Raw genomic sequence first — 15,781 nt, 5'->3', positions numbered from 1 at the left:
GCAATAATGTAAAACGCATTGCAGCAGCATGCAGACATGGGCGAGACAGCTCGCGCGCCCATTGGCTGCTCTGCGGCAACTGCACCAGCCTATCGATAGAGGCCCCTCATGACGTCAGAACCAATGAGGGTGCTTCGCGCCCATTACGTCATGTCCCGCCGAAAGCGGGTGGGGCTAGGGCTATAAATACGGCCCAGAGAGGCTGGTTTGGTCAGTTTTTCATCGCTGAAGCGAATCAGAACATGACGCATGCACGGCAAGATACGCAAGTACTCGAACCGAGGTTACGTTAATAACCGAGTACGTTCTCTTACGAGAGGTCTCTCGTACTTGCGTAAGTATCTTACGCTAGGGGAACACAATGTAAAACGCCGTGCGTGCTTGAGACATAACACTAAAGTCCCAAGGGCAGGTGCCCGGGGCTCATACAGTGCCTAATCACAAGGGACTCACAGAGAATCCGGGAAGAGGGGCTAGAATAGCATCATTCCAGTAATATGGAGCTCTGATAAGAGCATGTTATATCAAGTGTTCCACACAGCCAGGGCGAACTTGGCCTGGACCGGTAAATATGGGGGACTTACGCACTGCCCACAGAAGTATACAGACGATCAGTGATCGACGCTCTAGCAGTTTCAGCATCCTGAGCCCATAGCATCGGGCGGGCAATACTGAAAAATTAAACCGAGAGCAACCTAGCTTGTAAAGCGGGAACCTCGAGGTTATAAACCCTTATAAATGTAGACGGGGAGGCCCAGCCTGCCGCCATACAGATATCTTGCGAGGCAATCCCACTGGACCAAGCCCACGACGAGGCCATGCCTCTTGTGGAGTGCGCTTTGACACCTATCGGGCATTGCAGGCCCTTGGATGTGTAAGCTAGCGCTTTAGCATCAACTATCCATCTGGATAGACTCTGTTTTGATGCAGCTAGTCCCTTAGAACGTCCGCTGAACAAAACAAAGAGCTGCTCCGTCTGTCTGAAAACAGATGAGCGAGACACATAGGCTCTTAACGCCCTGACCGGGCAAAGGAAGCCTGCGTCCCCTTCCTCTTCAGATACCGGCAGGGCCTACAGGGAGATAACCTGTGCCCTAAACGGTGTATTGAGGGATTTAGGAACATATCCGTGCTTTGGTTTGAGTATGACTCTCGAGTCATTAGGCCCAAACTCCATACACGTTTACACGAAGCTCTTGTATAAAGGAGAGAACCTCCGGCACCCCACAGCGTGAGGGTGAAGTGCCACTCGCTGTACACCAGCTAGTGAACACAGACCATTTTGAGGAATAGAGCCGCCTCGTAGATGGAGCTCTAGCCTGTGTGATCGTGTTTAACACTCCCGCTGGGAGGTTAACGGGTACCCGTTGATGGCCCACACATGTAGGGACCAAAGCTCTGGGTAAGGATGCCAGATCGAGCCGTTTGCCTGCGAGAGGAGATCCCTCCTTACCGGTATCGGCCACGGGGCGGTACTCGTCAGCTGCATCAGGACTGGAAACCAGACTTGGTTTGTCCAAAAATGAGGCGACGAGTAGCACCGGGCATCCGCTCTCCCTGATTCGCTCTAACACCTGGGGTAGGAGCGTGACAGGGGGAAACGCATAGAGCGGGCAGCGGGGCCACATGAGCCAGCACATCCCTGCTCTTGGAGAAAAATTCCTGACAATGAGCGTTCTCTTGAGACGCAAATAGGTCTATTTTCGCTCTGCCAAATGTCCTCCATAGCAGTTTGACTGTCTGTGGGTGTAAAGACCATTCTCCTGCCGGAAGATAGTTTCTGGACAGTCTGTCTGGTCCCACATTCAGATGGCCGGGCACATACGCTGCCCTGAGCGAGTGCAGATTGTGCTGAGCCCAGACCAGGAGGTGTTCCGTCAGCCTGTGAAGGATTCTGGATCTGATACCTCCTTGGTGATTTATATAAGCCACCACTGACATGTTGTCCGAACGGACCAAGACGTGGTGTCTTTTATCTGGGGACAAAAAACGCCTCAGCGCGTTGTCGACAGTTTATATGCAGAAGCTTCTCCCGTTCCGACCACTGGCCAAATAACGGTCTGGCCGAATAACGGTCTGCCCTCGAGCAGCGCTCCCCATCCCGAGGTTGAGGCGTCCGTAGACACCACCTTCACACTCGAGGAAGTCCCCAGGCTTACTCCTGACCGGTACCAGTCGGTCACTGTCCAAGGTTTCAGAGCTGCGACGCATTTCTGATCGACCTTGAGGCACGCGAGACCGGAGGTCCAAGCTCTGCGCGGCGCACGCTTTCAACCAATACTGCAGCGGGCGCATGCGAAGCAGACCCAGCTGAAGCAGACCCAGCTGAAGCACTGAGGATGCTGAAGCCATGAGACCCAGCATCCTTTGAAACTTTTTGAGCGGGACTAAAGCGCTGTGGCGAAAAATCTCATTCGCTGAATACTTAGTCTGTGTTGCGGCGACAGTTGTGCTGTCATAGACAGCGAGTCCAGATCTGTGCCCAGAAAAGATATTTTCTGACTGGGAGACAGCGAACTCTTCGCCCAATTGACTGTGAGACCTAAATTCTCGAGGTGATCGAGTAATATGGTCCTGTGTTCTATGAGCTCCGACTGTGATCGAGCTAGAACCAGCCAATCATCCAAATAATTCAGCACTCGTACGCCTCGGAGCCTAAGGGGTACGAGCGCTGCATCCATGCACATCGTGAATGCGCGAGGTGCCAGGGATAGGCCAAATGGCAGGACTGTGTACTGATATGCCTGACCCTCGAAAGGCGAATCTCAAAAATCGCCTGTGACGTGACGCTATTTGTATTTGAAAATACGCGTCTTTCAGATCTATCGACATAAACCAGTCCCCTTGGCAAATTTGCGAGAGGATTTTCTTGGTCGTGAGCATTCTGAACCGTCGTTTCAGAAGTGCTTTGTTTAGTCGTCTTAGATCTAGAATGGGTCTGAGACCCCCGTCTTTTTTTGGGTCCCAGAAAATATCTGCTGTACATGCCCCCTTCGCTCTGAGCTTGTGATAAGGGTTCTATAGCCCCTTTGCTCAGTAACTTCGCTATTTCGTCTCGAAGTAGGTGTGCTACTTCCTTTTTCACCGTAGTATCGATTCGCGCCGCTTTGCGTTGCGGGCGTCGACCGAACTGTAGCGAATAGCCTCTTTCTATAATGTCTAGCACCCACTTCGAAACCCTGGGTAGCCTTGCCCATGCGTTTGCACGAATGGCTAGGGGTTGAATGCGAAGCGCGCTCTGGTCGCTCAGCGACAGAGGGGCTTCAGTGTGCTGCAACATAAGCGTCGCGCTTATGACATTTGAGGCAGGGGGCGCGCTGATAACAGCGGGCAGATTGCCCGCGCTCGACTCCTCTGCGGTGGTCAACCGAGATGGGGAGGGCTGGGCGAGTCCCGTAAGACCTGTCATGTCTATGTGTGAATGTGGGCGTGGGATAGCGGGCACATTTACGACACTGAGAGCATTGTCCGCCTGAGCAGAGCGAATGCATGTTGGTTTCGTTTTACAGAAACCTTGAGACATGCAGAACGTAGTGTTTGTGGGCACTGGGCAGTGGGCACATTTACCACATTTAATGCGCAATCGATCTGGGTCGATTTCATGTGCGCGAGCCCTGTGTGACGGGCTGTGTTTCTGTGTAGGAATGAACACTGGGCAGTGGGCATTTTGTCTACACTCATAACATCATCGGCCGTGGCCGGAACACCAGAAAATACACTCTTATGGGATTTATCTGGGTAGCCGTAAAAGCGGCGTTTGTGTGCAGGCAAGCGGGCTGTGTCGCCGACTTGTTTACTGCAGAATACACTGGAACAGTCGCATTTACTGGAACTGAACGAGCAAGAAGTTGCCATAGAAACAGAGAGCGTCAACATGCTGGCGTTTGTTTGCAGGCGTGCGTGTAGTACAATAGGCTCGTCCACTGCAATATTGACATTTCCAGAGAAATGTGTGAGAATGGAGGTAGATCCAGCCGCAGCTGGACTAGGAACACTCTCTTTTCTCCTTTCGCCAGTGACGCACGGAAACCATAGAAACGGTGCTTGGGTGCAGGCGAGCGGGTTGTACAACGCGCTCGTTGGCTGCAAAAATACACATCTGCAGTCGCCTTTTCAGGGAACTGACAGAGGGAGCATTGACGGCATAATTTTATCTGCCGGTAGACCCGGGATCGAACACGGGTCTCTCACGCGAAATCCTGAGAATCTGCCACTGGGCCACAGGGGAAGACACATAGGCATTTAGTTAGCGCGAGTATTATCAGAGAGCGTCAACATGCTGACGTTTGTTTGCAGGCGTGCGTGCATTACAACAGGCTCGCTCACTGAAGTATTGACATTTCCAGTCGCCTGAACTTCAGAGGGGAATGAGAAATGTATGAGAAATAGAATTCGGCCCGGCCGCAGCGGGACATAAACACTCTTTTCTCCTTTCGCCAGTGACGCACGGGAACCATAGAAACGGTGTTTGGGTGCAGGCGAGCGGGTTGTACAACGCGCTCGTTGGCTGCAAAATGCACATCTGCAGTCGCCTTTCAGGGAACTGACAGAGCGAAGCATTGGAGGCATAATTTATCTGCCGTTAGACCGGGATTCAAACACCAGTCTCTCATGCGAAAAACCAAAGATTCCGCCACTGAGCCACAGGGGGGAACACAAAGGCTTTCAGATGCACGAGCATATAAGAGCGTCAACATGTTTTCTTCGGCGTTTGCTTGCAGGCGCTGCAATATTTATATTTCCAGTCGACTGATCAGGGAACTGAGAAATGTGTGAGAAAATTCAGGTCAGTCCGGCTTCGGCGGGACTATAAACACTCTTTTCTCCTTTCGCCGGTGAGTGACGCGTGAATGGGGCGCAGGGGCAGGGTATAGCTTTCTTGTACGTAAAGAAAAACTAACCCCGACCGTCCGCTTCCAGCCTCCCCTGTGAACGGCGCAGTTTGCGCAGCTTGAACAGAGGGAGAGAGAAAGCTAGCCCCGTGACCGTCCGCTCCTGACATCCCCTGTGAACGGCGCGGTTTGCGCGGCTCGAACAGAGGGAGAGCAGGTATCATCCTCCAAGCAGGCAAGGCAAGCGGGCGCACCGGCGAGCTTTGCGGGGGGGGGGGGGGGGGGTGAGTCCACAGGTGAGTCCACAGAGTCACCATAGGCAGTAACTAGCTCGCAGTGAGGGCAGTCGCCGTCAGCGAGCGCGAGAGCTGCGCATCCTCAGGAAAGTGCAATTTTAGTGCAATGAGAGTGTGTGTCGCGGCGGCGAACACACACATACACAAAACACAGTAGCAGAGAAAAGGATATGTACGCCGGAAAGCGTGAGCAGGAACGGCGACTGAAGGCGGCAAGTTGTCGACCGGCAGCTTCAGATGCAGACTAATCCCGCTGGGTGCTTGAATCAGACGGCGCGGCTTCCTCTCAGGATCCTCGTAGGCCCGCTGAAGAGATGAAAAACTGACCAAACCAGCCCCTCTGGGCCGTATAGCCCGCTTTCGGCGGGACATGACGTAATGGGCGCGAAGCACCCTCATTGGTTCTGACGTCATGAGGGGCCTCTATCGATAGGCTGGTGCAGTTGCCGCAGAGCAGCCAATGGGCGCGAGAGCTGTCTCGCCCATGTCTGCATGCTGCTGCAATGCGTTTTACATTATTGCAAAATTAAGGATAATTTTTGGCTTCAATATCTCGAGGAAAAGAGGTTTTCCCCTAGCGTAAGATACTTACGCAAGTACGAGAGACCTCTCGTAAGAGAAACAATGTTACGGACGTGACAGTTCTCCGTTACGGACATGACCGCTCTGAAAGCGACTTTAAAACTTTCACAGAGACCTCAAACAGAAAGCACAAAGCCTTTCTTTAAAGTGAATTTCGTTTTTTTATTAATTGTATCTTAATTTCAAAAATCCAAGAATAACCCCTGATACTTTTGCTCTTTTTTGCCTATTCCGTTACTCCTTTACTGGCTGGTTGCTACTTTAAGCTTGCTCAAGTGTACGAAGTGAACATTGATAATGATGACAAGACAACAGGGTAAACTCACTTTTATGTCTGGCTACTTGGGTACCAGGATCAGGAGGCTTCTGTTTCCTGCTGTAAAGACCTGTTAAAATCAACCACATGTCGACAGATCATAAATTATACCCACACATGTACTACTGATCTTACAAACAATCTTACAATTAAACAAACTACAATTAAACTACTGATCTTACAATTAAACAAATGCATTGTTTGTTTAATTGTACAAAACAGAGATTTGTATTTGTTTCAACCTATCTGAGTTTGTCAAGTAGGTTAATCAGATCGCACATCTCACTTACCAAAGCTGCTCATCGTGTCGGACAACAGACCTTGATCCGGGAATGAATGCCCCAATATAGCTTAATCACGGAGAAGTTCTTTTTCTTTCTTCGCTTGGGAGTGAAACGAAGTTCGAAATACCAGAGCAGACAGCGTTAGCAAATATCCCGACACCGCACACACTGCTGAGAGCGACGGAGAGACGATTAGATCAATATGTAAATATGTACATTCTCCAAGTTCGTTCCCCCTTGCATCCCTGCCAGAATCTGACTCCCTTCGCGTGCACGCGCATTGCGTCACTTCAGTAGACGTGGCGGTCTTTTTTTTATGTTCTTCGCCGGTAGTTTCCACACTTGTAATGTCAGGAACTCTGGATTTAGTAAAAAATTTTGTAAAAAAAAAAAAAAAAGTGTTCAAAAAGAAGACTCAAGAATGATGCAAATATGCATTCATGTAGCCTATCAAGATGGGCGAGTGACACACTGCCACATCAAAACGAAAAGGACAGCACATGCTGGGGCCTTTATCCTAAAAGTAGGCCTAAGTATTAGGGAATTGGCCAAGAGTACTGATTAAAAGATTTTTACTTCACCATTAATGTGCTGACCACATTCACCACTCACTGATGGAAGTCAGTTACACAGTAAACACTATGCACTTGTTAGATTTACATATGACATATGATTTACGTATGATGTTTATTTCTATTAAGAACTAATGATCTATCATGAACTGCACATTGTTTCTCAATGCCAGTGTATCAGCTGTAATCTCAAGCTCGCATCAGCTGATCTCTTCAGGGATACGACACCTATCACAGAATCCATAAGGTCCTTCAGTATTATCAGAAGTTATTGTGTTTCTCAGGAGCTAATAACCTCCATCCCCAGCTCCTCCTCTTGTCCAGTCAGCGTTTGGTTTCTGATTCCCATTTGAATCAGACTAATTTCTCAAATTATGTGTTCATAAATTGATTGAATTGGATGTGCAGGGAGATCTAGCCCAGAACAGAACACTCAGCCTGTACTTGCTCAGGATCACTCACTCACGTCACACACACACACACACACACGCACACACACACACACACACACACACACACACACACACACACACACACACACACACACACACACACACACACACACACACACACACACACACACACACACACACACACACACACAAACACACACAGCATACTTGCTCAGGATCTGCTTTGTGTCTCTCACACTCTGGAGATATTCTTCCAATTCATAATTTGATTTCAGAGTTCTATAGAATTGTAATTTACTTTGTGTTTTAGTTTCCTGATCCCCATACATCATGATATGGTCCTGACAGGAAAAGACAAAACAATACTTAACATTCAGGCTGATACAATATGACTCTGTCTTATTATATCTAATTTTAAATGATTATAAACAAAATTGTATAACATTATTCAACAATGTTACATAAAAAGGTTACATATATTCAATTTTTTGTGTGGAATTTATGCAATTTATTTTATTATTGCTTTTATTGTTTTATTTCTCTAAACTGTTTTTGCTGTGGCTGAATTGACCCAAAACAGAACAGAAATAAAGGCATAGTAAATCATTTGTGAGTAAATTATAATAGCACAGATTGAACACTCGAGTGACACCTAGAATTAAGACTGAATACACACTGCTGAAATCACACTCCCCAACATTACAGGCTTCCCGCTGAAGCTAGAGGCCTGTGCTTTTCTGCAGAGATCCTCATGGAGAAAGCTGTCATCAGAATGAGTTGTATGTGTCTCAGACCTTGCAAAGCTGACAGAGTACAATTTCGGCAGGTGCTGGGTTTAAACATTATAATGGTTGTATGTGTGTGTCACTGCATAGGCTATATGCATATGTTATAATATGTTGTTGTTAATCCGTAAAAGGGACAAAGGTTTTCATATATATTTGCTTTTTCTTTTTGAACAGTATGCCTACCATTTGGAGTTGTCCTTAAGAGAAAGCAGTCAAGAGAAGAGATCTGCTGCACTAGCTCATAAAAGTTATCTCCATAAAAGGTGTTGGGAGTTTTTTCCCCCAACGTTTTTCAAACCTTTTTTTCTTCCTCAGCCATGAGACTAAACAGGTTTGTTTTGTTTTTTTGACAGGTGCACTATATGGAAGTATGTTTACTGATTAAGAAATTATTATTTATTAATTCATATTAATATTATTTAATTCACATACACACACAAACGAACTACTGTAGCTATCCATAGCCTACATTTAAATGTGTGGAGGGAACAGAGAGACTGACATGGAGATTAGTGAACCCAAACGTAGAAGTAAAAAAATAAAAAAATAACATAGGCTACTTAAAAGAACGAAAAGTACAAAATAAAGCAGGGCAAAACAACCATTAATAACGAGAACTAAAAAACACTTCATCCAGAGTTCCTGACAGGGAGTCAGATTCTGGCAGGGAGTCGAAATTCGGCACAACATGGGCCCCAAGGGGAGAGAGGGTCCTTGAAAAGTCTGGAATATATTTAGTTTTACTTGGATATTTTCATTTCCTAATTAAATTTCCCAATGAATGTCAGATGAAATGTAAAGTTAGTGTATTGGCTGAATAACTTGGTTGATTGACTGACTACATTTTGTATACAAAAAAGTAAAGACTAAGGTCTGACGGTCCCACCCCTTGCTAATGCGCCAAATGGTTTAGTCCATCTGCACGCATTTTGTAAAATGTTAGTTTGTTGAGCATCTGATGGAGCGCTTACTTCTGCTGTAGAAATGTATTTCTCAAAGAAAGTTGAGGAACATGGGGGCCCATCAGGACTGCCTATGTATTGGGCCCGGGATCTTGTGCTATGGCCCTGCCTCTGGCAAATCAATAGCTAATCATTTCAAACATGACACAGGCACAACACCCTGGTAATCAGTACTGGTTTTACCCCCAGTCCAACATCCCTGTTCCTTACAAACCAACTTCTTATACTAAAGACCTAAAATCTACATATCTGCAGTATCCAATGTGTAATCAAAAGTTATGAACAAAAAAGGCAACCAAGAAAGTTTTACTGTTATTCAAACACATTGTGCAAAGCTAGTTTTTTATTACTATTCTCAATCATAATATTTTCTAATTATATACATCAAACAGACAATATGACCTTGCATAATGAGCTTTGTAAATCTAAATCATCTTTCTTCTGAGAAATCTAAATTTCTTTTTCTGCTTTGGTTTTAGGTTATTTTGATATGGTACATTTGACCAGCCATTTATGTTAAACCACAAGGCAAAATATAATGGAAACCAGTGCCGGCCCGAGCCTTTTGGGGGCCCTAAGCAGAATTTGATTTGGGGGCCCCCTCCCACCACGCAGAGTCACCTGTGCTTGACGATTATTGACACAATGTCACGCTATAATGTTACATTATAAATTAATACAATGAGGTCATGTATTAATACAAAATAAATACTTAATAAAAAATAGATACTTAAAAAAGTTGTAACTTTTTCTTTACTCTTTTACTAACTCTTGGAAACTTCTGAAAACAAACTGTCACAAAACATATAAAAAATATATATATATATTTGCAAAATATCTTCCAACGTTTTGCAACACTTTGCAGTTTGAATGATGTCTTGTATGAACATGACGGAGTATGTTTTTATGTTTCCACTGTTCGATCGCGCCCGCGACTCTCTCTCTCTCACACACACACACACACACACACACACACACACACACACACACACACAACATATTCCAGTTTTGTAATCTTCCACTGTGATGTTTCCTAGCACATTTTTGCGCGTGTGAAGAGGATGATTTTTTCCGTCGATATTGGAACGTGAGTGAAGTACAAAGCCTATGATAAAGAATAGTTTACCATCCAAATCCATCGCGAATGTTGAAACATTTTGATTCTAATGAGAGAGATACGTGAGCCCAACGCCGCTTACTTTCACTTTCTCTTTAAATTATTTCGTTTTGGCTTGTTTATAGTTATTTCTTTATTCTTGTTCTGTTCTGAATATCATTACATTTAAAGGATAAATCATTGATCAAATCAAATTTTTGTGACATGGCTTAACATTACTGTGACTTTGCGCACAAATTGTCTATGCACGCGAGGTTATGCGCATGACTCAAACACTGGCAGACACAGCAGCAGTTGTAGGCAGGTATATTGATCATGAAATCAGAATTTTCTTGTCTTGAATTATTAATCCTTTCATTCATTTATGTCACTTGTTTAAGTTACCGGTAATTAATATGTAAAAAAAAAAAAAAAACTCGATTGGGGGCCCCCTGGTGGCGAGGGGGCCCCAAGCAGCCGCTTAGTTCGCTTATGCCTCGGGCCGGCCCTGATGGAAACCATAAACAAACTAAACACAAATTTGACCATGTTGAATATTCAGCAATAAAGGGCAATTGAAATAAACACTTACTGTTATCTGACATCATTCTTCTTATGACCATCCTCCATCAAAATCTAAACGAAGAATAAATTATATATTTTTGTGTCTATCTTGATGAAAGAGTACAGAGCTTTGGACAAATTAGAGAAGAGAAAGGAGGAAGTAAGACCACGATATATTGTTAACTCCCAGTTAACCAGTCAAAAAAAAAAAAAAGAGAAGAATATATGCAATACTATGCAAAATATTGGGGGACAGTAATATTGTTTTCATATTGACAAGAGCATAACACATAAGCACTGCGAAACTTAAACATGTCAGTAATAAAGGAGGTTAGAGGCTTTAGATATGAAATAAAAATCCTTTTGTGTGGCAACTATCATGTCACAGCCCGGCCCTGACCATAGCATATTATCAAAGTGTGTTGTCCAAAGACAGACTGTCAAAACATTAAGTAGAAATTATGAAACAAGTCTGGCAAGCCAATCACTCAAATCTGAGTGATCCAACATTGACTGGTTTGTTTGACGTCTCAGTCTTACTGGATTTCTTGCAGACTGCTGCAGGTCTGGATGAGAGAGAGAATCCTGAGAGCCCAGCTCTGATTCAGACTCAATATCATCAGCTCCACACTCTTCAAACCACACACAGAGTGCAGGAAAGAAAACAGATGATGTAAAATGATGGATTTTCCAGTCAGAGCTGCTTGACGCTGAGCGTGGACAAGGGAGAGATTTTCGAGAGAAATTCAGACTTCCCTCATATGCCTCATATCTAAACAAAGTTTACACATGAATGTTAATGCAAATAGTTATTTGAGCGATGAGTTCTTTCGAAGAACATTTAGAATGCATTCCAAACACTGGATGTAGTGCTTGAGTATGTTTTTTTTTATTTTTTTTTACTGGAAATCTGGAATTTCATTGGCTCATTAAGAATATTTGTGTGTAGGGCAAAATAAAGTACGGTACATGTTTCATCATTGTAAACTAATACACTAAGAGTTGAGGAGAGACGATGGTTGCTGTCTTCCTCAATGCTGGCAAAACAGAAAAATGGATAAAATATATAAATCACAAAGTCAAATATCAGTATTTATCTGCAAAAGAATTAGACTTTATGAGAAACACTGAAGGCTGTCTGTCTCCACTAAAAAGAATCTTCCTTAAGTTAATTTAGTAAAAACAATGTGGAAAAAATGTCTAAATAATTTTTTGTAAAGCGTTCCCTCTTTTCTCTAAAAAATTTAGAGATTGGCATGCTGTAGGGTTATAAATCAACAAAGACATTTGTTTTTCTGTTCCAAATCCCCTCTTTTTATTTCCCCGTCTCCTACATCTCTCAGGTAACATTCTGGGTTCAATTAACTGTACATGTTTCATCATTTCAGACATCTATTCTGTAATAATTTCAAGTGTAACCATAAGTCATTATGACTTATTTATTTAGGTCTTGCTAAACACTGTACATTGTACACATTGTATTAAGAAATAACTAACAGATTCTGTAAAATTTAGGCAACTACTCATGTGCTGCTGGACAAAACTATTTACTATTCTTAAAAAATTATAAAAAGTCATTAAAAAGTACAAAAAAGACATTTCAAAGTAAGAATTTAGTCAGAATTCAGAATAAAATAATACCCCTTATTTTTACTTCAACATTTATCCGATAAGCTAAATGGAATATAGAATCACTAAATGTCCCAGCTAGAGGAAGCAATATTAAAGCCATCAGTATTTTTGTTTTATTCACGTCTGCAAAAGATTACAACCATTCAGACACATTTACACACATAGCTTGAGGTTAAACTCGCCCATGAGTAAAAGATCGTTCTGCTTAGCTGTGCACATTCATGCAAGTGAGGAGAAAGACAGAAATCTAAAGATACCAGACGAAGAGCCCGCTGCTTCATTCAGATGTATGTTCTTACCTTGGGCATCGATCAGCCATAACACACCAGACACCTTTTAACCTTCTAGAGATAAATCAGAGTCTAGAATAATCAAATTTAGTCATTTATTTGTCAGGTAAGAATAATGCCATTTACAAAATGAAGAAATAAAAAGAACAATGTAAACAAATTCACAAAGTTATCACTTAATCAAGGAGAAGAGAATCCTTCTGGAATGTAAAAACGGATGCACAATAATTATTTCAATGTGTTGTGAAAGGAAATGAACAGTAAAGGCAATCAAAAACATAAAGGCAGCTCTAATGACATGAAGGCGAGTACATGACAATAAATTGTGACATCATCACTGTGGTAAATCAGTGGAGGATTTTCAAAAATTAATCTCAAATTCATTTACTTTGCAAGCCCTGTAAAATCATTCCTTATTTCTTTTTTTTTCTTTTTTTTTTCTTATTAATATAAAGGCTTTAATCTGAATATATTCAAGTCTAATAACTATAGATGATGATGTATAAAATGTTGACTTTATAGTATTAAAAGAGCAGCATAAAAATATTAATGGCTTAAAAATGTTCACCTAAAAAAATAAAGCTTTTCTTCCATGTAACACAAGGTCAAATTTTCCAAAAAAGTCAAACTTTACTTTCATACATTTCAAATGTGTAAAACACAGCCTACAAATTCTGGTATATCAAATGAAGGCAATTCGATTTTTTTTTTTACATGACAAAGTTGAACTGTTCCTTTCATTTTTAACATTCTTTCATGTTCACGTGGCTTCATCTTCTCTCTTTTTTTCACATTAGGTCTGTAAAGTCTTGCACAGCTGTCTGTTGAGCATCAAGAATATCAGCAATCTGAAAAAATAACATTTAAAGTTTGCTTTGCTCTCCAGTGAGAATTTTCCTAACAAAGGTGGTTATTGTTTGATTTCAGAGCATAAGTGTTTGACATGTATATTAATACAGTAGCCTACATAACATGCAACTGATATACTCACTGTTCAGTTCACTGTAGCTGCATTCTCTCCGGCAGGTTCCGCTCACTGTTGTCCGGCTCACATGTGTTTTCAGTAACACCACCTGTGGGTGTCCACAGGACAGGTCATATTAGACTATCTACAGGTTTGAGTTGATCTCAAATAATAGCAACTGTAGATTCTCTTACCCAGGTCTTTGAAGAGGAATTTTTCATGAGTTTTCAGCGCATGATAAAAATGATGTTTCACTGTGTCTCCTCCGGCTTCTAGTGCTTCAAAGAGCTTTCTCATTTTTTCTGGATTGATTTTTTCTGCTCTGATCTCTGCATATGTTTCAGGATGTATCATGCCTTTATTTATTAGCTCATCTGCTATTGGCATCACTGATGTAACCCTTTGAATAAGAGCTGCACGGTTCCTATTCACAAACTGGGTCTCTGTGGATAAAATAATGAATTAGGCTCATTGAAACAAGGCTATTATTTCAAAGTTTTCGTAACTCATTGTTATAAAAAAATAAACCAGTTAATCGTCTAATTGTACAAAATAGAGATTTAGATTAGTTTCAAACTATTTTGAGTTTGGCAACTAATCAGATCGCGCCGTTTCTCTCCCTTACCGCTGCTCATCCTGTTGAATAACAAACCTTCCGCGAATTAAAATATGCCGTAGGCTGCTACTTAGGTTATAACTCTTAAAAAAAATAAAAAATACTTTGCCTTATACACGCGTTGGCAAAATGAAGTCTATTTCAAATGAACTTGATGTAAAGAAAGGGTTGCAGTTCCGGTGTTTAAAAACGAAAGCACTTCAATGTACAGTATACGTAACATGGGCTGGGCGTAGCCTATATGACATTACGTCAATCACCCTTATTAGTAGCAGAGCCCGTCTGTTAGGCTTAGGCTACACTGTATAGCTATGCAATTCGATAAAATAAGAGACTGGGTGATTTGCGTTTGGTCTAAATACAACGTTTTTTATACTAATAATTTCCATCCATAGCCTATATGCAGTTTCTGTATTGTGTAGCAACATCTGTCTGCATTTATAAAAAACTATTAGGCTACTCACCAGCCCTTAAATTACATGTTCATTAACATAGGCTATATAGGCCTATTTCGTTTCTACAGGCAATAAAAAATAATTTAACAAAAAAATAGGCCTAGCCTATCTCATTTGACGTGGAGAGTGTTAATTTTGGACCGATACGGATACTTAATTAAAGCGTAGGCTATCATACGTGTTCGACGCGGTATAATTGTTGTCTATCACAAGAGTAGCCTAGTTGTAATTTAACTTGTTGATTGTTCTCGTGCAGCAGATAGTCGAGCAACAAAACTATTCCGGATATGGTTTGGTCTCTGCCAACCTGACAGTCCAAACTCATTCCTGTGAAGCAGAATGCGTACACATTTGTGAATGTGCTTTCAGTCTCACGTCTTTTCCACGCGTCCACTTGAAAGGGCACATTTCATCCTCTGTTGGAACAAAAGTGGATTCTGTCAACCTCGTCCATAAGTCTATGTGTAACAGCTGCCCTACTCGACCCGCTCCGTGCGGGATTCGAACCAGTGTCTCCGGCATGGATGGCGGGTGCTAAAGATCGAGCGCAGTCTCTAGTGTGAAGTCGCTAGTGTGCCTCTTGAGGGCATGCGAGTGAGGTTTACACGTACAGCTCTTACTTGCTTGCCTCTGTTACCCTGGGGAGGCTGCAGACCTGGAGCCGGTAGATCTACGCCCCTAGCAGTTTTACGCCCCTGGCAGTTTTACGCCCCTGCTGTTCCTGATGCGTCCAGTAGGGGGATATGCTGCGAAATAACAACATTAAATCGATGCTCAAAACTTACACAATAATAACCGTCCAGTTCATAGATTTTGCCCGAATTTGTGGTTTTTGTTAATTTAAATATTAAACGTTTTAGTATAAATCTGCACTGCACTATGGATTAAAATATCTCTAGATATTAGGTTGGGCTTCACTCAGCCTATACAGAAGACTATTTGTTTTCATGAATTAAAAAATAACACACATAGTTGGATCAGATGACAAGTAATGATATATGACCTACTATAGAATAGTTCATTGAATATTGAATACATTAATATTGAATAAATAGTAATAATAATAATACTAATTAATAATAATAGAATATTCACTGTATGTTTTTATACAGGAGACTG

At 42.5% G+C, this 15,781-nt stretch overlaps 1 protein-coding gene and 1 long non-coding RNA gene across 7 annotated transcripts in view; both read right to left on the bottom strand.

Moving 5' to 3' along the window:
* LOC309501374 (uncharacterized protein) overlaps positions 1-6,574 on the bottom strand; it is a 40,754-nt gene extending 34,180 nt beyond the window's left edge. For all 6 annotated transcript variants that reach the window (XM_082173424.1, XM_082173423.1, XM_082173420.1 and 3 more), the window contains exons 1-2: positions 6,317-6,574; positions 6,037-6,096 (exon numbers count right to left, since the gene is read on the bottom strand). In XM_082173424.1, coding sequence (XP_082029550.1) covers positions 6,037-6,096; positions 6,317-6,329 — 73 coding nt within the window. In that variant the 5' untranslated portion in view covers positions 6,330-6,574. The remainder of the gene's footprint in view (positions 1-6,036; positions 6,097-6,316) is intronic.
* Positions 6,575-12,708: 6,134 nt separating this feature from the next.
* On the bottom strand, positions 12,709-14,416 carry LOC309501558. The gene is made up of 4 exons (XR_014206899.1): positions 14,217-14,416; positions 13,786-14,034; positions 13,619-13,700; positions 12,709-13,475 (listed from the first exon to the last, which is right to left on the bottom strand). It is a non-coding gene; the product is annotated as an uncharacterized lncRNA (long non-coding RNA).
* Positions 14,417-15,781: the final 1,365 nt, after the last annotated feature.

The sequence above is a fragment of the Leuciscus leuciscus genome, assembly GCF_965113295.1.
Source record: "Leuciscus leuciscus genome assembly, chromosome: 6".
Taxonomy (NCBI): Eukaryota; Metazoa; Chordata; class Actinopteri; order Cypriniformes; family Leuciscidae; genus Leuciscus; species Leuciscus leuciscus.
This window is presented reverse-complemented; position numbering and strand designations above follow the sequence as displayed.